This window comes from Bactrocera oleae, chromosome 5 (assembly GCF_042242935.1).
Source record: "Bactrocera oleae isolate idBacOlea1 chromosome 5, idBacOlea1, whole genome shotgun sequence".
Lineage (NCBI taxonomy): Eukaryota > Metazoa > Arthropoda > Insecta > Diptera > Tephritidae > Bactrocera > Bactrocera oleae.
In genome coordinates this window covers 59,197,902-59,225,882 of record NC_091539.1, presented here as the reverse complement: position 1 = coordinate 59,225,882, position 27,981 = coordinate 59,197,902, and the positions used below count along the sequence as shown (strand labels likewise).

General features: G+C 34.1%; 4 protein-coding genes across 6 annotated transcripts; all 4 read left to right on the top strand.

Annotated features, from left to right (window-relative positions):
• Positions 1-2: 2 nt before the first annotated feature.
• On the top strand, positions 3-3,722 carry LOC138855660 (regucalcin-like). The gene is made up of 4 exons (XM_070110521.1): positions 3-132; positions 2,600-3,185; positions 3,255-3,393; positions 3,459-3,722. Exons 2-4 carry the CDS (start codon positions 2,600-2,602, stop codon positions 3,649-3,651), a joined length of 918 nt encoding a protein of 305 aa, XP_069966622.1. The 5' UTR covers positions 3-132; the 3' UTR covers positions 3,652-3,722.
• Positions 78-12,738, top strand: LOC106625615 (regucalcin). 3 transcript variants are annotated; one of them, XM_070110520.1, is made up of 4 exons: positions 78-132; positions 11,616-12,201; positions 12,271-12,409; positions 12,475-12,738. In XM_070110520.1, exons 2-4 carry the CDS (start codon positions 11,616-11,618, stop codon positions 12,665-12,667), a joined length of 918 nt encoding a protein of 305 aa, XP_069966621.1. In that variant the 5' UTR covers positions 78-132; the 3' UTR covers positions 12,668-12,738. The 3 variants fall into 3 exon arrangements, with proteins under 3 accessions (XP_069966621.1, XP_069966620.1, XP_069966619.1); XM_070110519.1 differs by lacking the exon at positions 78-132 and adding an exon at positions 7,734-7,857; XM_070110518.1 differs by lacking the exon at positions 78-132 and adding an exon at positions 9,718-9,948.
• Positions 12,739-14,590: 1,852 nt separating this feature from the next.
• On the top strand, positions 14,591-19,206 carry LOC106625745 (regucalcin). Its single transcript, XM_070110517.1, has 4 exons — positions 14,591-14,868; positions 17,415-17,997; positions 18,067-18,205; positions 18,286-19,206. Exons 1-4 carry the CDS (start codon positions 14,740-14,742, stop codon positions 18,476-18,478), a joined length of 1,044 nt encoding a protein of 347 aa, XP_069966618.1. The 5' UTR covers positions 14,591-14,739; the 3' UTR covers positions 18,479-19,206.
• Positions 19,207-21,807: 2,601 nt separating this feature from the next.
• On the top strand, positions 21,808-25,280 carry LOC106625876 (alpha-(1,3)-fucosyltransferase C). The gene is made up of 2 exons (XM_014245700.3): positions 21,808-22,975; positions 24,663-25,280. Exons 1-2 carry the CDS (start codon positions 22,218-22,220, stop codon positions 25,117-25,119), a joined length of 1,215 nt encoding a protein of 404 aa, XP_014101175.3. The 5' UTR covers positions 21,808-22,217; the 3' UTR covers positions 25,120-25,280.
• The last annotated feature ends 2,701 nt before the right edge of the window (positions 25,281-27,981 follow it).

Sequence of the window (27,981 nt, the reverse complement as noted above, 5' to 3'; positions counted from 1 at the left end):
GTAGCAATATTTTTTACCGGCAAATCGACTATAAAAAGATCTTCTCTGCTTATTTGACATTCAGTCTTTTCATTTCTGTGTGTCTCACATTGTTCTCTGTTGTTCAGCGGGTCCAACGTAATATTACCAAAGGTATGTAAATACTCGGCAAATTGGATTTGTTTGTTTTTCGTGCAAAGTGTTATTGTTTTTAAATATTTAATTAAAGTTTAGTCACTTGTTTTGACATAGAATTTATTGTAGACAAATTGATTATGCTAGCAAACCGTATATGAAAATTCCTTAACAAAGCTTTAGCGCTTAAAGCCAACAAAGCTCTCTCAATCCCATTTTTGCACTCACAGCTGCAATTTAAGTTGATCTCAATACAGTAACTTCTGTAATTGCATTATCAATTTAGCACTAGAATTGCGTACATATACAAGTATATGTACATAATTAATAAATAAAGCACTATATTGTAGATATATATACATGTTTTAAAGGTAGAATAGGTACCTCATTTGCCCTCAGCTTTCAACTTAGCATATATTTATAATACAAACATATTATTCTGTTAGAGTACTATAAATCTTGTAGTTCATGCTATGGGTATTGCTTCCTTTACTCATAGGCACTGTTCGTCTAATCTCTCGTTTTTCTAAAATGCAAATTTTTTAGAAATAATTTAGAAAATTTTTTATGTTTTAGGGTCTATCAAATAGCATTGTTTTCCATAGAATATAGTCAACAGAAACCTCAACAAGAAAAGTCGTTAACTTCGGCTGCGATGAAGATACCTTTACAGGTTCATTTCTTATAGCATAAGAGGGTATAAGAGGGTCTTTATCTTGATTTTGATCGGCCAAATTGTATGGCAGCTTATAACATAAACTCAGCTCGTCACGCTGATCATTTTTATAAGTATAGTATATATACTTAATACGGTCTCCGAGGCTTCCTTCTGGATGTTACAAAGTTCGTGGCAAACTTAATATAACCTGTTCAGGGTATAAAAATGTAGGTCGTCTTGCTGTTGTAGTTATTATGTTGTAACATAAAAGTTATAGTAGTGGTTTCAGTTTTTGTTTACATCGATAGCTCGGTTCTAGACTAAAACACTTCTGTTTTTTGTATGGCAAGAAATAAGAACGATAAAAAATTTCACACAGTTTAAAAATCCGACAGCATATTCGAATTTATTGTCTTAATCTATTCTGAGCCAATCAAAAGAAAGTATTTAACATATTTTTAAACTTTTTTTCAACCGACATTTCATATTTGATATTTTTAAGCAGCAGATAACAAGCTTTCTCGATTATTAATACTATCTAACAAAGCAGGAAAAAATTACAAAGGGGTATCATCTTGGTGAAATCCTATTTTTCATATAAAAGCAAGTAAATTTAAGTCTTCTTAGTGTCATCCAGAAAAAACTCTAAAGTACAAGGTGCGTTCCAAAGTAAACAGTAAAAAAGTAACAAAGTAAACTCTAGTGGCGCCATCTCTATGTCGACTAGTGCGTTAGAATTTGCTATTCTTAATCGACTTCCAGTAAAAATTTCATGACACTTATCTATTGATGAAACGAATTCATAAAAAATTGAATAACTCAGTTCTCTTGATGTACAATCTACTAGAATATCTTAAAAGTGCCAACAGTTGCAATATAACTAATGGATTGTGCAGTTCTAAGGCCGCTAAAAACTTACTGCCATTGAACGAAGACGAGTTTATTAATTAAGATCAAGTTCTTGTATGGAAAACTTTTTTATTTGACATGATATCTTCACGAAATTTCGCATACATTACTGCCCAAGACAACGCTATAATCTCCGAATAAATTGTTCAGATCGGACCACTATAGCATACTACTTCCATATAAACTGACTGATCAAAATATAAAACGATCATTTTCATAAAATGTATTTAATTTTATTATTTATATCAAACGTGATTAGAAAGAACTGTCAAAAAGTTTTCCTTTGGTTCCAAACCATTGACCGGTTACGTTTTCATATTTATTTATAAATACATAAGTGGCTATAAAAAATGCATCGGTGAGGGGTATTACAGTTTCTACGTTAACGTTTTTTCTGGTTTTACTTAACACGAACTTGAAAGAATTTTGTACTATTTTAACGCTAAACAATCATAAGGCAAGGCCGATGTAATCATATCCATATGTTCAATTTTCATTTAGAAAATTCTTATTATTCTGTAACAAATCTTTTGTATAACCTTTTGTATGACCTTAAAAAATTTTACGGATTAATGACCTCAAGAATTTCATATTCATTTCGATAGCACAAAAAATTAAATTTATTTTTCAACGATTTTCACAATGTTTTGTTCAATACAAACATCTGTTTTAAGAGGTTAACTCTGATAAACTGCTCAAGTTGTTGTTTAACAAAAAAAACCATGACTTTGTAAATAAATAACAGGGTAAAATACTGATGAACTTCGACGTTGGATGAATATTATACAAGTATAATATCAGTAAACAAAGATAAGATTTATGAAATAAAATATGTCATACCGTCTGGAATAATATAAAAATATGTAAAGTTTCTTACTGATTCCCAATTTTTGTTATATTTGTATCTTCCTAACATAGATGTCTTACAAAATTGAACCATTGCCCAACTCTTATGCCCACCTCGGTGAAGGTCCCCACTGGGATATTGAAACGCAGAGTCTCTACTATGTTGATATTGAAGCTGGCAAAATTCTGCGCTACGACTACCAGGAGGATAAGGTGTACCATAGCAAAGTTCAAGATGTCGAACTCGCCTCCTTCATTGTGCCGGTCGAGGGACAAAGTGACAAATTCGTTGTTGGAGATGGTCGTCGTGTACTCGTCGTCACATGGGATGGTGTTTCGCCGACAAGTAAGGTAGAACGTGTACTCTTCGAAGTTCAACAAGACGAGCAGTATATTGTTAATCGTTTTAACGATGGCAAAGCTGATCCACGTGGACGTCTTTTTGCCGGAACAATGCGTTATGTCGGCGATGAGTTCAAAGATCGCTGGGGTGAATTATACAAGTATGAAAAGGGTGGCAAGGTGTCGGTAGTGAAGACGGATGTCGGCATCTCCAATGGTTTGGCATGGAACGAGAAGACAAATAAGTTCTATTATATAGATACAACCGACTATGAAGTGAAGGAATATGATTATGACTTTGATGCTGGTGTACCAAGTAAGCACGCGCTTGTTCTAATTTGAGAAAGTCTTCACTACAAATATTTTTATACCTTTATTAATTTAGCTAAACCGAAGGTCGTTTTCAATTTGCGTCGACCAAATCCAAAGGACAATGTATTGCCTGATGGTTTGACCATAGACAGCGATGGTAATCTCTATGTGGCCACCTTCAATGGACACACCGTATACAAGGTCAACCCAAGGTTAGTATATGTTGACACATCTAACTAATAAATACTGATCTTTCTTATTATTTATTTCTATTTAGCACCGGCAAAGTGCTCTTGGAAATTAAGTTGCCTACCAAGCAAATAACGTCTGCGGCCTGGGGTGGTCCCAATCTCGATATCTTATATGTAACAACATCAGCCAAATTTGATCAACCAGCACCGGCTGGCACCACTTACAAAATCACCGGCTTGGGCGCCAAGGGTTTGCCTATGACAAAGGTTCAACTATAATCATACACAGTTACATTATGTGAACATTTTTTATACGTTTTCATATTAAATTTTTCCATAAAAAGTACAAACCTGCATTTTAAAATTGCTCAAGTCAAGTTTTTTCACCTATCGGTTGTTTTTAACATCTGAAAAAAAACGAGACTTTATTGGAGGAGGAGTTTTCTGTTAGGAGCTCGCCGTCAAAGCTTAGTTTTAGGCTACCAGACCACTGTAGGGGTTTTCAAGCAGAAGTGGCTGCCATTAAGGTAACAGTATACGTATTGCTCCGAAATGCAGTATCTTTCTCTCCGACAGCAGAGCGCCAATACTAGCGATGAGCGCGCTCCCTGTGCGTTCAAAGTTAGTTTGTCAAGGGTGTCTGTCCTCACTATCAATAGCATTAAGCTACTTCATTTGGATGCCTGGCCAAAGCGGAATCGCTGGAAACTGCAAGTTACACTTACATCGGAGTGGGAACGAGATGGGTATCTGTTTGCTCTAGCGCTGGACCTATGGACCTCGTACGCTTAGCAGGCATCGGTCAACGACAAGTTTCGGTGCTACTGCAAGATCCTTCTGGCTTAGAAGAGAACGTAGAAGATCAACTGAACTTATTACTCTTAGCAAGGTTCATTTAGCCGCAGTTCTAGGATTACTTACTGCACATTGTAAAAAAGCAATTCATGACGTAAGGTTAAACATTTTATCAGACGGAAAATGTCAAAGTTGTTTGGGGAAGGTAAAGTGGAAACATTTAGCCACTCCCTTCTACATTGTCCAGCTATTTCAAAACTGAGGTTAAAACATCTCGGCTGTCGTACTTTTAGCAAACCAGGAGAGAGATGGCCGAATCTGATATGAGCTGCCTAAACAATTTTTTGATAGGCTCAAGGCGCTTACTCGATAAATGAGGGTCTTTATGATCAATATATACATAGAAGTTTTAGGTATCACAATGGATTGACGACTATGCTGGCCAAATGATAACATTGTTGGCATTTGTAACAGGATCGACCACTTAACCCAACCTAACCTAGCCTAAGTCATAAATTGAAAAATATGCCAGAAGCATAAAATTTTTCAATAAAGAAAGTACAGAAGGGTTTTAAAGTTAATTTAAGAGAATTCAACTTAATTTGGTACACAACACTAACTTGGCATCATTATATTAAATATTAAAAGGAGAAATCGGGCTATAATCACGCCTATTTTCACTTTACAATATATAAATCAAGCACCGAAGAAGATTTTGGAATTTAACATCGCCCAAAGAGTGCCTTCACGAAATCTCGTCTAAAAATTATCGAAATCGGACTATGAATATAGACGCAGATACCGAATAGTGAAAATATCAATTAATCTGTGAGGTATATCATTGAAATTCAGAGAACATCTTTTACTAATAATGAAGTGTCTTTGTACCGAAAACGGTTTAAATCGGGGTAATACTTCTCTTAGTCCACATATACCTAACATAAGAATTTCGAGCTGTCGGTAGATTTTATGGCAACTACTACTTGTATTGTATATCGGACACTATGTGAGGTATCTCAATGAAACTCAGAGAACAACTTTTTCTTACAAATTGAGATTATTCCGGATACTTTATTAGTAAAAATGTTATTATCGTATAAACAAACAAAATTAAATGGAGTGGCGACTATTTTTGAGTTGTATTTTTGACTAATTTTTTAACTTAGTGGAATTTTTTAGAAATATTAATAATTATAAATTTTAAACTTATTGGTTCATACAGTTGAAAGATATTTAGAGAATATACATGTCGAATTTCAAGTAAATCGACTGATTAGATTTGAGATATTGTGACGACCGCATCGCAAAAAGATAAAGTTAAGACTAAATTGTCGACTATAAGTGTGTAAATTAATAATAAATAATAATATTTAAATTATCGAAATATAAAAAAGAATGTTGATATTTTCAAATTTCTAGACTGGAAACCCCTTTTAAAATTCACAGCAAATAAATGCGCATTTATTTTAAAACTATTTGTTGGCATTTCTGGATCGTGTATGTCTACGAACAGCTGATTTCGGCGATTGCAAATCCATTAGCTATATGGTATATAATAATACATACTTACAAGTATATGTATATGGTAAATAGTTGTGTACCAATGCACATCAACTTAACACACCTCCTTTTTTATTTCAAAATCCGGCCCGCAAATTTACACGCTTATGCAACTAAAGCATTGGCCCAGCAGTATAATAAATTATATATGCCAACTAATCTTAATAAATCAAGAACTCATAAAGAATTATTTTTGAACTTTGATAATTAAACTAATCATGTAGGCAATTAATTAAAATGTCGTTAAAACAATTAGAAAATATGTATGAGTAATAATAATAACGCTAATCATAATATTTGCTTCCAATTTTTGCAAATTCAAAAAAAAATTCGCAATACATATGTCTAAGCGCGATTAAAACATACGTTATAAACCCAGTAGACATTAGAACGTTTTCGGGTATTTTTTTGAAAATTAAGAAGATTGATACGTCGGATACCTCATAAAAAAAATATATATATATATGCACACGTACTTTTCTCGGAAGCTGCTTATTTGTCGGAACCGCCGATATCGGAGCACTATAGGTTATAGCTGCCGTATAAATTGATCGATCAAAATGAAGTCCTTGTATGGAAAACTTTTTTATTTGACAAGATATCACGAAATTTTGTACAGATTATTATCCAAGACAACGCTACAATCTCCGAACTATTGCTCAGATCGGATAACTATAGTTGTAGCATATAGCTGCCATACAAACTGATCCATCGAAATCAAGATAAAGATCTTTTTATACCCTTTCATGCTATAAAAAAGATTCACTTGTGAAGGGTATTAGAGATTAAAGGTTTTCTTTTTATTATAAAAGAGCTTTATTGTGTGCTACAAGTAGTTCAAAATATTCACTGCCAGGGCAAAAGATTTAATGATTAGAAGAATTCATTCTTCTGTCATAAATTCTTAATATTTTGAAACCGAAATTATGCAATTCCTTTGTGATGGGTACATTTATATTAGATCATCTGCATGGTCATATTAATAAATTATTTTCATTTATTTATGTATATTTTTAATCAAAAACATAACCAAAGGTCAAGCCTGAGACATTGCACGCAAACAACAGACTGAAGATACCCGTATCTTCAGGAAAAAAAAAATAACTAGAAGTTCTTGATTTGTGGTTATTTTTCGAAGGCGACAAATAGAGTTGCCAACATTTCTTTTTTATATATTGGAGGTAATTATATAACAAAATCTTCTGAATCCTCCCGATCGACCCAAATTTCCTTCGTCTTCCGAGTGAATTTCTTCTATATAAATATATGTGTGTATATGTGTCGTAATCAAATATAAATATATATGCAGATATATAATATATTTATAATTTCCTTCACTCATAATTCACATGCTTGGTACTCGCTTATCAAAAGGAAGCGACTTGAGCAAACATTCTTAAGAAACGACATAATGGAAGCATAGAGGGCGCTACCGAAATCATCTAAGCGAAGGTTCTTAAATTTAAATAAAATGAATGTTTTTTGATGGAATTGAAACGTCAAAACAAAGAGTAAAAAAAAATTCCAAATTCATTTAAAGTAAATTTTTCATTATCTACCAAATCTTTTGGTGCTTTTAAATAGCTTTTTGCTTAAATTTTATTTTTAGAAACCATTCTGTAACTAATAAAATATTATAAAAAATTTTATATTAAAAAAAAAATTGATTGTTTTATTATTTCATATATAATATTTAATAAAAAAATCAAGGATTTGTGTTTACTTCATTCTATGGTTTCCTTTAATTACAATATAATTAAAATTAGTATTTATTCTTAACATAAAAATTATTTATTAATATAAGAAAAAAATTCAAACAAATATAATTATTTTGTAATATTGTATCTAATGCAGAAAATAAATAAGATCCAAATTTCCCCAGCTATGAGTTTCCATTACGTTTCAGAATAACTCAAAATAGATTTTCCTCTCCCCTATCAACAGGTCCCGCAAATCATCTCAACACCAAACTTGCCGTTCGGAGCGTGTGTAGCGTGTATAACAATATTTTTTACCGGCAAATCGACTATAAAAAGATCTTCTCTGCTCATTTGACATTCAGTCTTTTCATTTCTGTGTGTCTCACATTGTTCTCTGTTGTTCAGCGGGTCCAACGTAATAATACCAAAGGTATGTAAATACTCGGCAAATTGGATTTGTTTGTTTTTCGTGCAAAATGTTATTGTTTTTAAATATTTAATTAAAGTTTAGTCACTTGTTTTGACATAGAATTTATTGTAGACAAATTGATTATGCTAGCAAACCGTATATGAAAATTCCTTAACAAAGCTTTAGCGCTTAAAGCCAGCAAAGCTCTCTCAAACCCATTTCTGCACTCACAGCTGCAATTTAAGTTGATCTCAATACAGTAACTTCTGTAATTGCATTATCAATTTAGCACTAGAATTGCGTACATATACAAGTATATGTACATAATTAATAAATAAAGCACTATAGATACATATACATGTTTTAAAGGTAGAGTAGGTATATGGTACATATATAAATATATGAAGTGGTATGTGAGTATTCAAAAGCGTGATCACCAAAATGATTTATTCTGTTAGAATACTATAAATCTTGTAGCTCATGCTATGGGTTATTGCTTCCTTTACTCATAGACAGTGGTCGTTAAACTTTTCAGAAAAATATATAACCTCTCATTATTAAAAAGAAAACTTAAAAATCAGTGAAAGTGAAATATTGAATACTATGTTTTTAATTCAAATATATTAACAATTTAAAAAGAGTAGTGTTAGAATCAGTCAATAGTAGAGTATTTTTTTAAATAGTCGCCTAAAGCATATATTCCTCAAAAAAATTGTAATGTTTGTATGTAGATTTATTTCTCGTACTGTTTTTTCAAGTTTTTCTAGAATGCAAATTTTTTAGAAATAATTTAGAAAATTTTTCAGGTTTTAGGATATAAGGATATATCAAATAGCATTGTTTTCCTTAGGACCTAAGTATTATGCATCGTATCGATATTGTAGTCAACAAAAACCTCAACACGAAGTTGTAGTTGTTATAGCGGCAGAATTCTGCCCAGTTTACAGTCCTTGGCCGGAAAAAATCCGGGTCCGTTCCGGTTACGTAGACCCGACTGTCGTGGGAACAGCAACAAGAAAGAAAAAAAAAACAAGAAAAGTCGTTAACTTCGGCTGCAATAAAGCTACCTTAACAGGCGCATTTCTTATAGCATAAGAGGGTATAAGAAGGTCTTTATCTTGATTTTGATCGGTCAGTTATTTCTAACTTGTCTTCGAAAAACGCTGGAATTTCATAGACTAAAACACTTCGGTCTTTTATATAGGAAGAAATAAGAACGATAAAAAATTTCACACAGTTTAAAAATCCGAATAAGATAATATAAGATATTAATACAATATCAAATCTGTTCTTAGCCGACCAAAAGAAAGTGTTTAGTATATTTTTCAACCTTTCTCCGCTGAGACCCATTTAGCATATTCGGTCGATTCACATATTAATTTCCAGCAGATAACAAGCTTTCTCGATTCTTAACACCTAACATAGCAGGAAAAAATTACACAGAGGTGTCATCTGAATCGAGAAAGCCAGTTTTCCTTATAAAAGCAAGTAAATTTAAGTCTTCTTAGTGTCATCAAGAAAAAACTCTAAAGTATAACTCAGTTCTCCTCAGTGGCAGGTTGGGAAACGCTGGCAAGTGGTTTTTGTTGAATCACTTGTTGCTTTCGAACAAGACAAAAGTCAAAATGTTGTGTATACATCATACCTACATACTCAGATACGTAAACATTAAAATGCATAGCGATTAAATGCTCATTCATTGAAAAACTTTTTGTTTGCACCAATCGATCGTGTATCTCTGCGAACAGCTGATTTCGGCGATTGCCAATCAATTAGCCATATACATACACACATATTAGTGTACCGTTTACTTTCGTGCCGCTCTATGAAAGTTTATAAGTGTCCCGACAACTAGAGCCAAGGTTTCAGTTGAGTCTTGGTCTGTTAACTGTGTTAAAGTTTAGTTCCATACTTACCGCATTTAGAGATAGATACTTGTATATAATAAAAGAATTTTTAATTTGCAAAAAAGTTATGCATTTTCCGAGTTTTGTAATTATTTCGGTTTTACTGTGCTTAAACGCTTGCCAAGTACGCAGTGATGAGGTTACAGAGACAGAAGAAAAAGTGGAAGTATCAATGGAAGTGTCCATACGTGCCAATAATTTAACGGTATTTGCGAGAATATAAAATAATTAAAATTTATGCAATTTTTAATATAATATATATAACTGTCAATTAATCATATTAGCATAAATCCAACCCAATCTATCTTATTGTGTCATACCAAATCCTTATTTTAGTGTAAAGAGCAGTTGCGCTTCCGTCTTGCGGTACAATCTACTAGATTCTACTAGAATATCTTAAAAGTGATCGCAAATCAGCTTTTGCTCGTTGAAGGGGAAGTATAAAACTAATTACTTTCAAGTTCAAGTCTACAACATTAGTAATGGAACTAAATATATTATGAGTTAGATAGTAGTTTGATCTGTTGCCAACATTTGCAATATAACTAATGGATTGTGCAGTACTAAAGCCAGCGAAAACGCACTGCTTACGATCGGTGGCGGATTCATTAATTTGTATACCTTTTTAGGTTTTGGTTAGGTTAAATGGCTGATCCCACAGCATTGCGGGTGGATCACACTTAGACTGTTATATACAGCTCTTTGTGATGCCAAACGGAAAAACTCGTGTAGTTGGATATTAGCTATCGGCAAAAACCCCCTATACCTATCACAAATAATCGTCAATATCACAAATGTTTAGGTGTTTTATTTATATTTCCGTTATTTCACCTTACTGCATGAATCCCGATCGGACAGTGTCCAGTCAGAAATCCTCCAACCACTGAAAGGCCAACCTTGCTGAGAGCGAATATTTCCCTGAACCTCCCCAATTTACCCAGAAGGACCTTGCGACTCCCCAGTTGCTGGTAGTCGACTAGCGCTTTCTGATTTAGTCTGAGACCCAACAGCCCATTAGTGAGCCAAAGGAAGCCAAAGAAGGTCCTATCCGTTCCCGTTCCGCTGTTATTGAGACTGATATGACTGTACAAGCAAGCTCATCAACCTTACATTTTCCTGAAATACCGCTGTCGCCAGGCACCTAAACCAGTCTAATCACAAAATAAGAGATAATCACCACTCTGAAGGAGGTTATTTTTGGTAAAAATTGTGTTTGGTATTCTCGGTTGGAAAACCTTAAAAAGGAGCTTGGTCGTTTAGAAAATGCTACTATTTTGTTCAGACCAAAATATATTATAATTTGAGTGCATAAATCTTATAAATATGTTACCTATCTATGGTCAATTTAATCCAGCATATCTCATTTCCATCTTATTATCATTTTTCTCACAATTTTTTTCACTACTTAATACTAAATGAACCTACCATTTAGCATAGGTTATATCTCTAGAACTTATTATTGTATATTAACTTTAATATATAAATCTTACTAAAACTTTGTTACGGATTAATGACTTCAAAAATTTAATATTCATTTCGAAAGCAAAAAAATTAAATTTAATTCGCAACGGTTTTCACAATTTTTTTTTCAATAAAAACATCTGTTTTTAAAAGGTTCACCTCTGATAACCTGCACAAGTTGTTGTGTAACAAAAAACCATGACATTGTAAATAAATAACAGAGTAAAATATCGATGAACTTTATACATTCAATATGTAAAGAAAGATAAGATTTATTTTACTCAAATATTTATAAAACTGATATATACTAAATGAAATAAAAATAGTCTTACCGTCTGGAATAATATAAAAATATGCCAAGTTTCTTACTGATTCTCAAATTTTTGTTATACTTGTATCTTCCTAACACAGATGTCTTATAAAATCGAACCATTGCCCAACTCTTATGCCCACCTCGGTGAAGGTCCCCACTGGGATATTGAAACGCAGAGTCTCTACTATGTTGACATTGAAGCTGGCAAAATTCTGCGCTACGACTACCAGGAGGATAAGGTGTACCATAGCAAAGTTCAAGATGTCGAACTCGCCTCCTTCATTGTGCCGGTCGAGGGACAAAGTGACAAATTCGTTGTTGGAGATGGTCGTCGTGTACTCGTCGTCACATGGGATGGTGTTTCGCCGACAAGCAAGGTAGACCGTGTACTTTTCGAAGTTCAACAAGACGAGCAGTATATTGTTAATCGTTTTAACGATGGCAAAGCTGATCCACGTGGACGTCTTTTTGCCGGCACAATGCGTTATGTCGGCGATGAGTTCAAAGATCGCTGGGGTGAATTATACAAGTATGAAAAGGGTGGCAAGGTGTCGGTAGTGAAGACGGATGTCGGCATCTCCAATGGTTTGGCATGGAACGAGAAGACAAATAAGTTCTATTATATAGATACAACCGACTATGAAGTGAAGGAATATGATTATGACTTTGATGCTGGTGTACCAAGTAAGCACGCGCTTGTTCTAATTTGAGAAAGTCTTCACTACAAATATTTTTATACCTTTATTAATTTAGCTAAACCGAAGGTCGTTTTCAATTTGCGTCGACCAAATCCAAAGGACAATGTATTGCCTGATGGTTTGACCATAGACAGCGATGGTAATCTCTATGTGGCCACCTTCAATGGACACACCGTATACAAGGTCAACCCAAGGTTAGTATATATTGACACATCTAAGTAATAAATCCTGATCTTTCTTATTATTTATTTCTATTTAGCACCGGCAAAGTGCTCTTGGAAATTAAGTTGCCTACCAAGCAAATAACGTCTGCGGCCTTCGGTGGTCCCAATCTCGATATCTTATATGTAACAACATCAGCCAAATTTGATCAACCAGCACCGGCTGGCACCACTTACAAAATCACCGGCTTGGGCGCCAAGGGTTTGCCTATGACAAAGGTTCAACTATAATCATACACAGTTACATTATGTGAACATTTTTTATACGTTTTCATATTAAATTTTTCCATAAAAAGTACAAACCTGCATTTTAAAATTGCTCAAGTCAAGATTTATGTACTCTCACAATAGTTTTGTTCACCTAACGGTTGTTTTTAACACCTGAAACAAATCGAGATAGATATTGTGTTATATTACGAGGATGAGTTGAATTTCGAATGTCTGTCTGTCGGACACTTCGAGGAGGTCGGTATTACATTTTCTAAAATACGAAAAACTTAGCTACAATTTTGTGGAGGAGGAGTTTTCTGTAGGGGTTTTCAAGCAAAAGTCTCTACCATTAAGGTAACAGTAGACGTTTTGCTCCGAAGGGCAGCATATTTCAGAGAGGTGAGTAATTACTCTGACAACGGGGCGGCTATAACAGTATTGAGCTCGCTCACTGTGAATACAAACATCTCGGCAGTCGTACTTTCGGTGAACTAGGAGTGACAGCCGAAGTGATATGAGCCGCCTCAATAATTTTGTTATAGGCATCGAAAATTGGACTCAACGGATGGACCATCTGAGGCGTAGCCGCGGCCTTCATTTGAAAGAGATAATCTTCAAAAAATAAATGCCAAAGAATGTTCTTTTGATTGGTAATAAACATTTTCCATTAAATTTGAATTTTATGTGTTTATTTGTTTAAAAAAGTAGCAAACCTCGAAATGGATCACCCTTTATATATATGTATAAATATATATATATTGTATGTTTGAAAATATGTGACGCGTCTCAATAAAACTCAGAGAACAACTATTTCTCAAAAGTAAATAAAACGACTACGCAAAAATAAAGGTCGCTTTTTTTTACTAATTTTTCTGGACTTTATTAAAGATATATAACAAATTATAAATTTTTTGATTGGCTTGAGAGATCGTGACGAAGGCATCGAAAAAAACAGTTTTGAGAAAAATTCTTTTAATATTTTAAGTTAAGACTAAACGAGACGAGTTGCCACGGTACTAAAACGGCCATTACTTTGATACTAATTTGGGTTTTGAAAAATCCGTTTAGAGATATATATATTTTTTTAATAACTAGCTTATCAAAATATGGAAAATATTTTAGATTTTTTTTAGTTTTTAAACTGGAACACCTCTAAAATGCTTAGAAAAGAAATGCGCATTCATTGAAATACGATTTGTTTGCACTTCTGGATCGTGTATCTCTACGAATAACTGATTTCGGCGATTGCAATCATTGAATCATTTACCTATATGTAATGCATATATATATGTTTATACAGGCTGGTTGAAAAGTTGGTTGGTCTCGTCAAGAAATATCACTACTTGCTCCAATTGTTTTTCTCAAGTTATATAATTGTTAGAAGTGTATAACTAATCCTCACCTGGTGAATTTAAACGTGGTCATACTAGGCTTGAAGACGATCCACGCGAAGGAGGACCAAAAACCGCAACCACACCAGAAATCATTGAGCAAGTTCATAGTTTTGTTAGTGAAGATCTACGTTTGACTAAACGTATAATTGCGAATGCCATAGGCATCTCAGACGAATGAGTACCTCATATTTTACATGGAGAATTACACATGAAAAAGCTGTTTGGAAAGTAAGTGCGTTTTATAACTATGGATGAGACTTAGTTCTACCACTATGATCCTAAATTGAAACAAAAACGTTTATAGTGAACTGAAGCTGATTGTTCAGCGCCAAAGCAGGTGAAGTCACAACAAACAAGCAAAGAAGGTTATGGCATCAGTTTTTGGGATGCAAAAGTGCTTTTGTTGATTGATTATCTGCAGAAAACTAAAACAAGCAGCTCTGTTCATGAAAAAATTCGTGAGAAAATATATTTTCAACCAACCTGTATACTTGTGTACTAGTTACTTTCGTGTCGCTCTGTGAAAGTTTATAAGTGTCGCGACAACTATAGCCAAGGCTTCAGTTGAGTCTTGATCTGTTAATTGTGTTAATGTTTAGTTCTATTCGATTTCTTTATTGCCGGACGTGAGATATCACAATTACCGCATTTAGAAACAGATACTCGTATATAATAAAATAATTTATAATTTTCAAAGAAATGATGCGTTTTCCGAGTTTTGTAATTATTTCGGTTTTAGTGTGCTTAAACACTTTCCAAGTACACAATGCTGAGTTATTGGAGACAGATGGAAAAGTGCAAGTGTCTAAACGTGCCAATAATTTAACGGTAAATATGAAACAAAATGTATTTCTGTGCATTATTTAATATTAATGATGAAACGAAGATGTAATCACGGCCTTAATCCAACCCAATCTATATTTTTGTGTCATGCCAAGGGTATTTCTTAGTGTAAAACAAGAAAAAACGTTAGCTTCGGTTGCATTGAAGATATAATACCCTTCACAATTACAAAGGCTCCTTACAAGAACTTGATTCCGATCGTTCAGGCAGCTATATGATATAGTGATCTGATCTGAACAATTTCTTCAAAGATTACATTGTTGCTTTAACCAATAACTCAAAAATAAAAAAAGTTTTCCATGCAAGCACCTTATTTCCATCTTTCAGTTAATATGGTAGATAGACAATAATCCATGCAAAATTTTGTGAAGATACCTAGTCAAATTAATCAGTTTTCTATACAAGCACTTGATTCCGATTGTTCAGTTTGTATGGCAGCTATATGCTATAGGGGTCCGAAATCGGCTGTTCCAACAAATGAGCAGCTTCTTAGTGAGGAAAAGACAGGTGCAAAATTTCAGATCGATACTTTCAAAATTGAGACTAGTTCGCATATATGTATACAGACGGACGAACATGGCTAAATGAACTCAGCTCATTATTTACCTATGTATATATTTTATAGGGTATCCGACGTTTCCTTTTGGGTGTTACAAACTTCGTGGCAAACTTAATATACCCTATTCAGAATATAAGAAAGATACAGTTTCGTGTTTAAGTACAATACTGATATGCTGTTAAATATTACAAAAAAGTTTCTAAAAAAAGTTGTTACTCACTGAAGAGGAAATAGCAAAAGTAATTAATTTCAAGTTCAATACTGCAACATAAGTATTGGAAATTCCAATTCAATTTAATCATACAACGAAAGTACTAGTTCTAAGACCGGCAAAAACTTACAGTCATTACTCAGGGGTCAATGTGATTCATTTAAATTTTTACATTTCATGAACGTTTATCGTATTTTAACATTAGACTTTAGCTTGTTAGTATAAGAACGAGATAAAAGAATCCTTAAGGGGTTACATGGGTTTTGTCGAGTAAAAAAAGGCCTATCTATTTTCAATAATTTTTTTTCTATATAAAAAATTATTTATTTAATTCAACTTTTTTCTGTCTTAAAAATACACATTTAAAGAATAAGTTCTGAGATTTTCAAAAAAACAAAATTAAAACTCTGCCATTGTAACGTCATTTCCGGTGACCCCTCGAAAAAAGGTGCGTCCGCGTTGTCAGCTTAACTCCTGACAGGAACATTTAAAATTTAAAAAAAAATATATGTGTTTTAGTTGAGACCATAAACTCGTACTTGAACGAAGGATAAAAGTAAAAAGTTAAAATTGGAATTTTGGCAGACCTTTTTCCAAAAAAATTAAAATTTCGGTCAAATTTGCTCGACATTTCTTTTTTTTTAAATAGTTGTAATTGAAAAAAAACATCCTTCGTCCATTTACGAGTAAATTGTATCTCAAACACCTGTATAAAATTTCATCAAGATCGGTTGAGTAGTTCGCGTGTAATCTTGACAACCGACTTTGAAAACACAAATTCGAGAAAAACGCGGTTAAAGTTTTAAATGGCCATATAACTGACTTTTCAAAGCTGTATCTCCGAAACTATTACTGATATCAACTTGAGAATTTGGGACAATATTCTAGAGATGCTATAAAATTAAACAAGACAAATAAATTTTTTGAAGCCGCGAAACCCATGTAATCCCTTAAAAGTTATAACAAAATTATCAATAACATGAGCTTTTAGAAATTTCCGTATGTCCGATTTTCTATTCAAAAGCAAAGTGATTACTAAATTTTAGAGATATCTAACTGCAATTAGACACATATTATTAGTTGTGTATTGTTTACTCTACATTGGGATGATATAGGTTAATTGGAAGCGTGGTAGAGAAGAACATGGAGAAACTGATTTCCAGCTGACGCAGTTTTTGACGTCACGCCTTTGTTTTACAGAACATCTAGTTAGTTTAGAGCACGAAACTCTATCGTAAACAAGGTCGAAGAAAGACCAATCTTGAGATATTACAAGCTATAACTGTCCCGTTACATACAACTGATTTCATTTCCATGTAATTATCAACGCATAGTTGACGCATTTATTCTTTTATTTAAATTGCGCAAAATATTTGCACATGTGGTTTTAGTTTATGTAAAAGAAATTGTTTACATAAAACTAACTCAACTAAATAACGTCAAGAAATAAACATTTTTGTGCGTACAAATTATCTGTTTTTGTAAGGTTAACCCAATAAGCAAAAAAACTTGCTGTGTAACCAAAAATAATAATAACAACAGACAAAACAAAATTAAATACCTAAATAAAGAAATAGGGAATAACGCTGATACACCTATGTATATATATATATACACAAAGATAAGACTTATTTTTCCCAACTACTTTTAAAATCAATCAATACTAAATGAAGCTAAAATTGTCATACATATTGGAATAATATAAAAATATATCAGGTTTCTTATTAATTCCCAAATTTTTATTAAATCTTTCAAATACAGCTGTCTTACCAAATTGAACCATTACCCAACTCGTATGCACACCTCGGTGAAGGTCCCCACTGGGATATTGAAACGCAGAGCCTCTACTATGTTGATCTTGATTCTGGCTGGATACTGCGCTACGACTATCAAGAGGAAAAGGTATACCGTAGCAAAGTTGAGGACCTCGAATACACCTCCTTTATTGTGCCGATCGAAGGACAAAAAGATAAATTCGTTATTGGATCTCATCGTCGTGTACTCGTCGTTACATGGGATGGTGTTTCGCCAAGAAGTAAGATAGACCGTGTACTTTTCGAAGTTCAACAAGACGATCGGTATATTGTTAATCGTTTTAACGATGGCAAAGCTGATCCACGTGGACGTCTCTTTGCCGGCACAATGCGTTATATTGGCGATGCATACAAAGATCGCTGGGGTGAATTATATAAATATGACAATGGCAATGTATCGTTAGTGAAGACAGATGTGGGCATCTCCAATGGTTTGGCATGGAACGAGAAGACAAATAAGTTCTATTTTGTAGATACAACCGACTATGAAGTGAAAGAATACGACTATGACTTTGATGCTGGTGTAGCAAGTAAGCATGCGCTTGGTGTAATTTCAGAAAGTTTTCTGTAGAATCTTTTTTATATTTTCATTTAATTAGCTAAACCGAAGGTCGTTTTCGATGTGCGCCGACCAAATCCAAAGGAAAATTTGTTGCCCGACGGTATGACCATAGATAGCGATGGTAATATTTATGTGGCCACTTACAATGGATACACCTTATACAAGGTCAACCCCAGGTTAGTATTTATACTTGTAAATGCTTTATTAGAACATCCAGATAGTAAATTTTAAACTACTTTATAACATTTTTATTTAGCACCGGCGAAGTGCTTTTGGAAATCAAGTTGCCTACCAAGCAGATCACATCTGCCGCTTGGGGTGGTCCCGATCTCGATATCTTATATGTAACAACATCAGACGATTTTGATCAACCAGCACCGGCTGGCACCACTTACAAGATCACCGGCTTGGGCGCCAAGGGTTTACCTATGACAAAGGTTCGACTATAACACTAGGAAACAGTAGTTTTGTTTTATGTTACTTCTTACCTGATTGTATACGATTTTGCCACGCTGATTCTAAATCTTTAGTCAGTTTTTCTCTAGCAGCTCTAGTTTTCGAAATATGAACATATAAAAATTTTAGCCAAAAATACTAGAATTTTAGAATTAAAAAATATATTGTTCTTGTATTACTGCTCCAGCAATAATCAGCCCTCATATTGGCATTCCAACGACCCTGGTATCGCACTTCCATAGTGCGAATAAATTGGTGAGAGCGTTCTCCTTGATATTCACTTAAGTCGCTTAAATTTTCTGGGAAGCTGTCTAAATGGCTGAAGAGGAAGTGCATCTTGATGCTCATGTTACATCATAGTCTCTGGAAAGTCTCTCAAAAACTCTTCGGATCATTTAAACAACTTCTTCTTAATATAGAAATAGCGGTTTATTTATGAAATTTAGTAATTTTTTGCTGTAAAAATTATTTCAAACAAGCCTAGTAATGACATTTCAATAAGTACCTGTATCCCTAAAACTAGAGAAACTGCTAGAAAGAAACTGTGGATAGATTTGAAATCAGCGACGTTAAATTAGTAAGAAACAGTTTAGAAACCTCATGAAATAAAAAAAGTTTAATTTGGTTTACCAATGTAATCGTAACTAGTTACGTTATTTGAACATTTCCATACTAAAATTAACCAATAAAGAATATAAGCATGCATTTTAATATTGCTAAAGGTCAAGTGTTTTCTTATAGCGGCAACTTGTAACAATTATTTTGTGCCTATTTTTCTCCGACTTGAGTGACTGTTTTCATATGAAACGGTGACATATCGAGTTGAAATGATGACTAAAGAGTATTATAACAGTAGTGTTATCTTTGATCTTATAACAATAGTGTAATCTTTGGCCCTTTTCTGAACTTTGATGAAAATTTGTCTATAAGTGTATTTTGAATGTTTTAGCGAGCAGAAAAGTCTAATATTCATTACCTCCGACATGTCGACGATTATTTCCTAGTTACCCGAAATAGTAAAAATTTGTACCAGGAATGATTTTTATTTATGGTAATACCCATCCTACCAAGTGGGCAATTTGGAAGTAGAATCATATCTCGAAAAATTAGAAGCAAACTTTAAGTCCATCATAATCCTCCTCACCGACGGTGCCAACAATTTTCGATCTTCAAGAGTTGGAGAGAAATGTGGTGCTCGAAATTTGCACTGTATCTTAAACCCAAGCGATTTCTTATCGATGTATAGAAGAATTATTATACTCACTGTCGCTTCTGTTTAGAAAGTTGAGTCATTGTCACTTCAAGTGTTTATATTTGATATATATACACCTTAAATTGATAAGAACGCGAACTTGGAATACCTCTGTTTAAAAAGGATGAGGGTGACAAAACTTAGCTCTGTTCGAAAATGTTGAAATTTCGAAAATTATGACTGCTAGCGGTAAATGTGAATAGGCTTATGTCTTCAACAACTTTTAATCAAATTTATACGAATAAGCAACTATTGTATGAGCTCGAAAGGGTTAAAGAGCACACAAGTGTTTTGAAATCGCTCAAAACGGAAATTAACAAACTATTCCAAGGTCATTCTCAGTTTCAATATTTCAGTAAAGTATAAATAGACATCCGAGGGGAACTTGAAATTTAGTATGTAACTACCTAAAAAGTGTGGAAATTATAAAATGTGATGATAATTTAGTCTCTTATTTTTGACAAATACCACTAACAGTGAACTGCTGATTTATTTTTATAGGTGATCTTTAAAAAATCCCTGAAGTGTATATATGTCCGTTACAGAACTAAATTCCATTACCGAACTTCGAAGTAGAAGCATTGAAAGGTAGACCGATTTACTGCTGCGATAGTTCAAGTGGGTTATGAGAAACGTACCTTGGTGGAGTGTGGTATGTAAAAGGAGCTGCGTCTGTTTTTCAATAATTATTGTATTAACCCACTCACTTTTGCAACCAGCACGTTATGTGTACTCGATTGAAAGCATGCTTTGCTTTCTACAATTAATTTATTTCATAACGAAATGCATATCTAATATAAATACATACATATGTACAGATATCTAAGTTTTTTGGTAATAATCGCTGGCACGAACGGACAAATGGAATTTATGTAAAGGGGACGTTTTTAGTATTATAGCGTTTTTATTTCAACTGATCATAAGTGGTCCGGACTGACAAAAAAGAAACAACATTTTCACATATTTTAATTCAAATCTTTATGTTGCCTTTAAAATAGGCTCCTGAGCCAATACAAGTACACTAACGATGAATCTAATTTTCCATACACTTATTATAAGCCTCGTCTACAAGGAGTTGTAGGAGGCTAATAACTCATTTTTGTAGGGCCTTTCGCTAGATTGTTAAAGTTTCGACGTCGGAAACGAATTCTCGGTGAACCACACCACGGTAATCAAAGAAAACGATGAGCGACACCTTGAATGTAAGGTCCTCAGCTGCATTGTCAAGCATTGGTTATCAAAAGATTTAGTATTTTGGTACGAACAGAGAACTTTGAATAAGTTATTCTATAACAACAATAAGTTATTCTAAGTTCTCTGGTACGAGTCTAGCATTGACACGTTTCATAACCAAAACATTAACCTCTCCTATCTCTCTGATGCCAACAAGATCATTTTCAAGCACTGTTTTTTTTTAACTTGTTCGAAGCTATCGTCATTAAGAGAGGTGGTAATGACTTCCCGACCTTTTTTTTCAACATAACCGGACTTATCACGTCAACTGTTGGCTGTCAACTCTTTAGTTATAGTAGGTTTAAAACCACAGTCCCCCAAGTCGTTAGAAGTTAGTCTCAATTAAGAGATATCTGTATGGCTCGACTGCAACATCTTGCTTGAAAACTTTAGCATATAGACGACTGATATCGATGTTCTAAGATTTTTAAACTTTATTCCGATTTAGTTCAGATGTAGTTTGATAATTTGCTAAAATTTACTCAACATAAATATCAAACAAAAATAAATTCGTTGACAGGTGGTTTAACTGTTATATCTCTTTTATACCTTCAAGAGCGATGGAAATAGAAGTTACTGCAGTTTGGTTCCGTTACCCTTTTTGAAGAGCTCTTGACAGCAAAATACGTTAGATTTTGACCTCCTAAACAAAAGCTGGCGAAGGCTTTGTTTACAATTACGATGAAAGTTTGGCAATTTGTTCCATTATTTTCTCTAAATAAGCACCCTATATATAAAACTAGAATTATCTCAAATATTTTTGGCTGGAATAGATAATACTATTTCACTTTTTATACATTTGACTTGTAGGCCTTACAGTTATGAGCAGTGCTTATCTGTACCGGCAGTTGATAATAATACTAACACTCAAACTGGCCAATGGTATTTAGTCTTCATTCTTGCGCCGACAAATTGAGTTTAGACATACGTGAATTAAAAAAAATATTAAAAAATGCTTAAACTTTTATATAAAATATTACAAACGGCATATTAGAAATAACATATGCAGCAAATAACAGAAAAATGTGTGGATAAACTAAAAGAAGAAACGAAATTTAAAATAAAATATATAATTTTTTTCGTAAATCTCACTACTATATAATTGTTACTAAATTACATTTCGCCAAAAATAAAAAATAAAATAAGAATCGCGTTACACACTTGCATTTGACTAAGCAGTGAAAACGAAAAAAAGAAATTACAGTTACTTATGTGCTATATACATACATATCTATATACTGGGCGTGATGTCTTTCAACAGACTCAATACATTTAAGCAAATGTACTGTAATACGCGCTTCCTGAAGTTGGCTTTGAGAACCATCTTTTGCATCATAATTTTACTTACGCTTATCATTTTGGTGATCTTTACACGAAACAATGCACGAAATGCAATCTTCCGCACGTCGAAGTTGCCATCGTCGCAAGACAGTGTTGTACTCTTCTGGACTGACTTCTTTGAGGACAAGCGCTGGACCTTACCCGCGGACACCCTGCATGCGAAGTGCCCACAAACAAGTTGCATTTTCACCAATCAGCACGACTTTTTACCTTCCATCGTCGATTATGCAGCAATCGTTTTTCATACGGCGCGTAAATTTCCGTTTTTTAACGGCACACCACAACAACGTTCGCCCAATCAATCGTATGTGTTCGCACAATTAGAATCGCCTGAACACACCAGGCATAATTTACAGGATGAAAAAAATTTCTATAATCTCACGTTGAGTTATCGCCTCGATTCGGACATTGTGTGGAGTTATAATGTGGTCAAAACGATTTCAACGCGTCAAATTATTGCGCCCGCGCAAGATCCAATATGGGCAGCGGTGGAAGTGGGTTGGACTCAAAACGATGCGGATTTGTTATTGTCAATTGAACGAAAGCGTAAAATGGCCGCTTGGTTCGTATCCAACTGTAAGGTGCCCTCGAGACGGGACGGCTTAGTGAAGGCGCTGCAGGCGCACATGCAAGTCGATGTGTATGGCAAATGTGGGACCTTGAGGTAAATTCTTTGTTGTAACTTCTGTGTGTCAAACAGTGTTAGTGTATTCGACAATGTCGTACACCCATAGGTACTCAAAGATAATGGAAACAAATATAAATAAAATAAATAACAAAAAAATAGTTGAAATATGTTTACAACATAATAGCAGCAAAGTTTTAATGAAGAATCAACTTTTTTTAATGCAGTTAGTTTATGAAGGATTCTAATTTTATTTTAAAACTCCAGATTGTATCAAATGTTATACAGTTGTGGCAAATACACTTAATTTTATTCGAACAGAAAGTTAGATTTAGAAATTCAATCGGTTGATTGAAATTGCCTATATCAAGTATATGGGGGTTAGGGGAAGTATTGCCTCAGTTTTATATTTTTTAAGTTTATTAACAAACAAAAATTTTTTTTTTTCTAAAATTTATTAAGGTATCTTACATATTTACTGATATATACGGTATAAAACCAACCGGAAGTTTGAAATTCAAATATCAGGTATATGGAGGCTAAGTAAAGTGAAGTGAAGTAGTAACACGATTTTAGCCCTTTTTTGACAAAGAGGTCTGTTATTATTATAAAAATATTGCCCATGAATTTCAATAATATATCTCACAGATTGGCTGATGCTTTCGGTAAAAAGTCAGCCACAGGTACTGGGGTTCACATATTCGGTAACTAGGGACTTGAAAAGTTATTCTCCGATTTCGACTATTTTTTAGATATGAGGTAACATGTCTCAAAGCTACTATTTGTGCTAAGTTTTATTACAATAACTTTATTTATGCTTGATTTGTATGCCGTAAAGGTTTGGTATATCATGAGCTTCTAAAACCTGGTGAAACTGTTAACACTAATAGCTACAGACAACAAATGATCAATTTGACCCATGCGTTGATCGAAAAACGACCAGAATGGACCAGAAGACATGGCAAAGTAATTTTGTCAGGATACAATCAAAGTACTTGGCTGGGAGCTGCTACCTCACCCGCCGTATTTATCAAACTTGGCCTCTTCCGATTACCATTTATTTTCTTCGATGGGAAACGCATTGCCTGAGCAGCACTGTGATTCCTACACAGAAATCGAAAATTGGGTGTCTGATTGGTTTGCTTCAAAAGAGGAACACTTCTATTGGCATGGTATTCACAACTTGTCAGAATGGTGGTCAAAATGTGCAAAAATCAATTTTTAATTCAATATTTCATTTTCACAAAAACACAATCATTTCATACCGGTACACCTGGTACATAGATATACATAATCAGCTTACTGAGCTTAGTCGATTTAGCCACGTCCGTCTGTATATTGTTGTTGTTGTAGCGGCAGAATTTTGTCGAGTTGACAGTCCTTGGTCGGAAAAAAATCCGGGTCCGTTCCGGTTACGTAGACCCGACTGTTATGGAAACGGTCCGTCTGTATGTCTTTATATACGTTAACTAGTCCCTTAGTTTGTGAGATATCGAGATATCTTCACGAAATTTGGCATGTATTATTGTCCAAGGCCACTGTGCAATGTCTGAAGAAAATATTTGAAACCGGCAAGGAATATTTTGTATTTGTGAAGGACATTATAGCTTGGCTGCAAAAGAAGTTTTTCTTTGTTTTTTTTTTTTTATTAATTTTTACTTACGTAAATAAATATTATATTATATTATAAACGACGAAATCACACCATCTTTTATTTCTCTTACAGATGCGAACGCTTCAACAGCAGTTGCGATGCGTTGCTCGACAAAGATTACAAATTCTATTTGAGTTTTGAGAATTCACTTTGCAAGGATTATGTAACGGAAAAGCTTTTCAACGCCCTGCAGCGACACATTGTGCCCGTGGTGTTTGGTGGTGCAAATTATACGCGTTTCGCGCCACCACACTCCTACATTGACGCACAGGACTTTAAAAACGCCTCAACTCTGGCTGCATACCTTAATTATTTGAGTGAACATCCTTATGAGTATGCCAAGTACTTTTGGTGGCGTCGCTATTACTTGGTCGAGGCTTACGAAAGCGGCGTTCAAATGCTGCCATATTGTGAGTTATGTCGGCGTATTCACTCACAACCCACCGTTAGACGTACACAAATCTATGAAGATATAAATGGGTTTTGGACCGATGAAGTATGCACGAAAAAGGCTCGAATAGATTTCTAAGCTCAAATAAGTTTATTATTTATTGTTTGTAATTTATTTAATTGAATTAGTAGTTTTTTTATATATGTAAATTCTTTGTGCACTGAAAAGACAACATGCAGGCATGCGCATAAATAAAAGTGATCACCATAAGTCTGGAGACATTTAATGTCTATTGAAAAAAAAAAAAATGTTTTTGGCAAAATTCGAACATAGAGTCGTTGTACCGGCATCAAATATTCCCCAAATAATTTAGAGATGCTGCTGAACTGACAGTTCTTGGCAGGATAAAAATCCGGGATCGTTGCGTGTAGTTGCCACTAAGGTGATACACTGTTCTGAATCCGAAAAATAGAGATGATGAAAAATTAATTCAAAGCATTTTGGTCTTTCTATCGTGCCAAACACCCTACATAACAGTCCATTTTGTTGATTGAAGCTGCCGAGGAAATTCTTAAGTTCCTGTACTTCATACTCACAACAACTTCATCAGCTGTTGTAATTATGCAACAGATTTGGGGACCCTGAACATTTGATGTAAAAAATAAAAATTTAAAATCCATTGAAGCGTGGCAAATTTACTATATTCACAAAAATTATCTTCAGTTACATATGTATGTATGTATTCGAAAGCATGACTATTGCACTGATCTTGACTATGTTTTAAAGCATATCTATTATCGGTATCATAGGAGCCCTCAACAGTTGGTGATTCAACATTAGAGCACGACCGGCCTTGACAATGTGTGCATGCCGGGGAGCAAAACAGTTCAACTTTTTTGCAATCCCATTTGGCATCCGTTTTTGCAGTTGCAAAATATCGTGTTAAGAAGTTTATTTGCTGCTAATAGAAATAAAGTTTGAACTGGCTCTCGTGTGTTGTCCACCAACTTTCAACTCTTCGTCTTTAGGGTCCAACTGATTACCAAGCCACACTTGAACTTGGTAATATTCCCGAAACAGATGTTGATGAGCAGCTACTGAGGTTGGAGGAAGACAAGCTATTTGAACTTGTTTTTTATTACGCGAATTTTTAATAAAACAAGCGTATCAACAAGATTACACTGGCGTATAAATTTAGGAACTGGGTTTCATTATACCTGAGATTCTAATAGTTTACCTTATATTTTACATAGGCTAGTTACAATCACCAATAGTAAACTAATTTTGATTATTTAACAGTTTCAGTGATGTTTATACGTGAAAAAATGGTTATAAATGATGCAACTTTTTAAAGCTTTATATCTGCAAAATGGTGGCTCTTAGTAAAAAAAAACTATTAAAAAATTTTTGTGTTATTAATTAATTTTGCGATAAAAAAACTCACAGCTTTTCTGCAAATCGCGTAAAACTAATTTGTTTGACCTTTGACCCCGCTTAAATTTTTTGGCACACACCAGAACGATGAGGACTTTTGAGATTTCTTTTATAATTATGCTTTGAGCAATTTTGCCGAGTTTCAGTTTCTTATGAATTTAGGTAACCTTCCTCCTTATTTTAGGCCTAAATTTACCGGACTACTATACAGGTTAATTGAAAGCGTGGTAGAGAAGAACATGGATGATTTCCATCTGATTCAGTTTTTGACGGCGCGCGTTTATTTTACAGAACATCAAGTTAGTTTAGAACACAAATATCTATCGTAAACAATGTCGAAGAAAGACCAATCTTAAGATACTACAAGCTATAACTGTCTCATTACTTAAAGCCGATTTCATTTCCATCTAATACTCTACTTCGCGACAACTTCCTTTATTCTTTCATTCGAATTGCACAAACTATTTACACATGTGGTTTTAGTTTATCTAAAAGAAATTGTTTATATACTTGTAAAACCAGCTGAAGTCAATAACCTCAAAAAATTTATATTTTTGTGCTCATAAATTAACTGTGTTTAAAAGGTTAACCCGATAAGCGACAAAACTGGCTGTGTAACATAAAAAAAAACAAGATTGATTTTGCCCAACTACTTTTAAAATCAATATATACTACAATAAATATACCTAAAAGGTATAGCAAAGTTAAGGATCTCGAATACAATTCCTTCATTGTGCCGGTCGAGGGACAAAGTGACAAATTCGTAATTGGATCTAATCGTCGTGTACTCGTCGTCACATGGGATGGTGTTTCGCCGACAAGTAAGATAGACCGTATACATAGATAGCGATGGTAATATTTATGTGGCCACTTACAATGGATACACCTTATACAAGGTCAACCCCAGGTTAATCTTTATAGTCGTAAAGTAAAACGTTGGTTATTAGTTACCTGCTTTGAGGACAGACAAAAATACCAGCTTTATTTTTCTATGCTGAATTTCGAAATTATTTGACAGATATATTTAAAACACTCCCCATTTTTCGAAAAATTAGAAGCAAACTTTAAGTCCATCATAATCCTCCTCACCGACGATGAGAAGGATTTTCGATCTTCGAGAGTTCGAGAGAAATGTGTGGAGAATTATTATACTCACTGTCGTGAAAGGGTTAAAGACCACACATGTGTTTTGAAATCGCTCAAAACAGAAATTAAACAAGAAAAAACGTTAACGTCTGAGCTAAAATACCCTTCGCAGAACTTGATTCCGATCGTTCAATTTGTAAGGCAGGGTAATGATGTAGTGATCTGATCTGAGCAGTTTCTTCGGAAATTGAATTATTGCCTTAAAAAATAGTCCATGCGTCATTTCGTGAAGATACCCCGTCAAATGAAAAAGCTTCCCATATAAGTACTTAATTCCGATTGTACAGTGTGTATGACAGCTATATGTTACAGTGCTCCGATATCGGCCGTTCCGACAAATGAGCAGCTTCTTAATGAGGAAAGGACAGGTGTCAAATTTCTGATCGATCACTTAAAAACTGAGGGACTAGTTCGTATATA

Excerpts from the sequence above, each read along its gene's own strand:
- LOC138855660 (XM_070110521.1), top strand. The coding sequence starts at position 2,600 with ATGTCTTACAAAATTGAACCATTGCCCAACTCTTATGCCCACCTCGGT. Across the intron at positions 3,186-3,254 it reads CTTTGATGCTGGTGTACCAA|CTAAACCGAAGGTCGTTTTC; the intron begins GTAAGCACGCGC and ends TTATTAATTTAG. Across the intron at positions 3,394-3,458 it reads GTATACAAGGTCAACCCAAG|CACCGGCAAAGTGCTCTTGG; the intron begins GTTAGTATATGT and ends ATTTCTATTTAG.
- LOC106625615 (XM_070110518.1), top strand. The coding sequence starts at position 9,811 with ATGCATTTTCCGAGTTTTGTAATTATTTCGGTTTTACTGTGCTTAAAC. Across the intron at positions 9,949-11,615 it reads TACGTGCCAATAATTTAACG|ATGTCTTATAAAATCGAACC; the intron begins GTATTTGCGAGA and ends TTCCTAACACAG. Across the intron at positions 12,202-12,270 it reads CTTTGATGCTGGTGTACCAA|CTAAACCGAAGGTCGTTTTC; the intron begins GTAAGCACGCGC and ends TTATTAATTTAG.
- LOC106625876 (XM_014245700.3), top strand. The coding sequence starts at position 22,218 with ATGTCTTTCAACAGACTCAATACATTTAAGCAAATGTACTGTAATACG. Across the intron at positions 22,976-24,662 it reads GGCAAATGTGGGACCTTGAG|ATGCGAACGCTTCAACAGCA; the intron begins GTAAATTCTTTG and ends TTTCTCTTACAG.
- LOC106625745 (XM_070110517.1), top strand. The coding sequence starts at position 14,740 with ATGATGCGTTTTCCGAGTTTTGTAATTATTTCGGTTTTAGTGTGCTTA. Across the intron at positions 14,869-17,414 it reads AACGTGCCAATAATTTAACG|CTGTCTTACCAAATTGAACC; the intron begins GTAAATATGAAA and ends TTTCAAATACAG. Across the intron at positions 17,998-18,066 it reads CTTTGATGCTGGTGTAGCAA|CTAAACCGAAGGTCGTTTTC; the intron begins GTAAGCATGCGC and ends TCATTTAATTAG.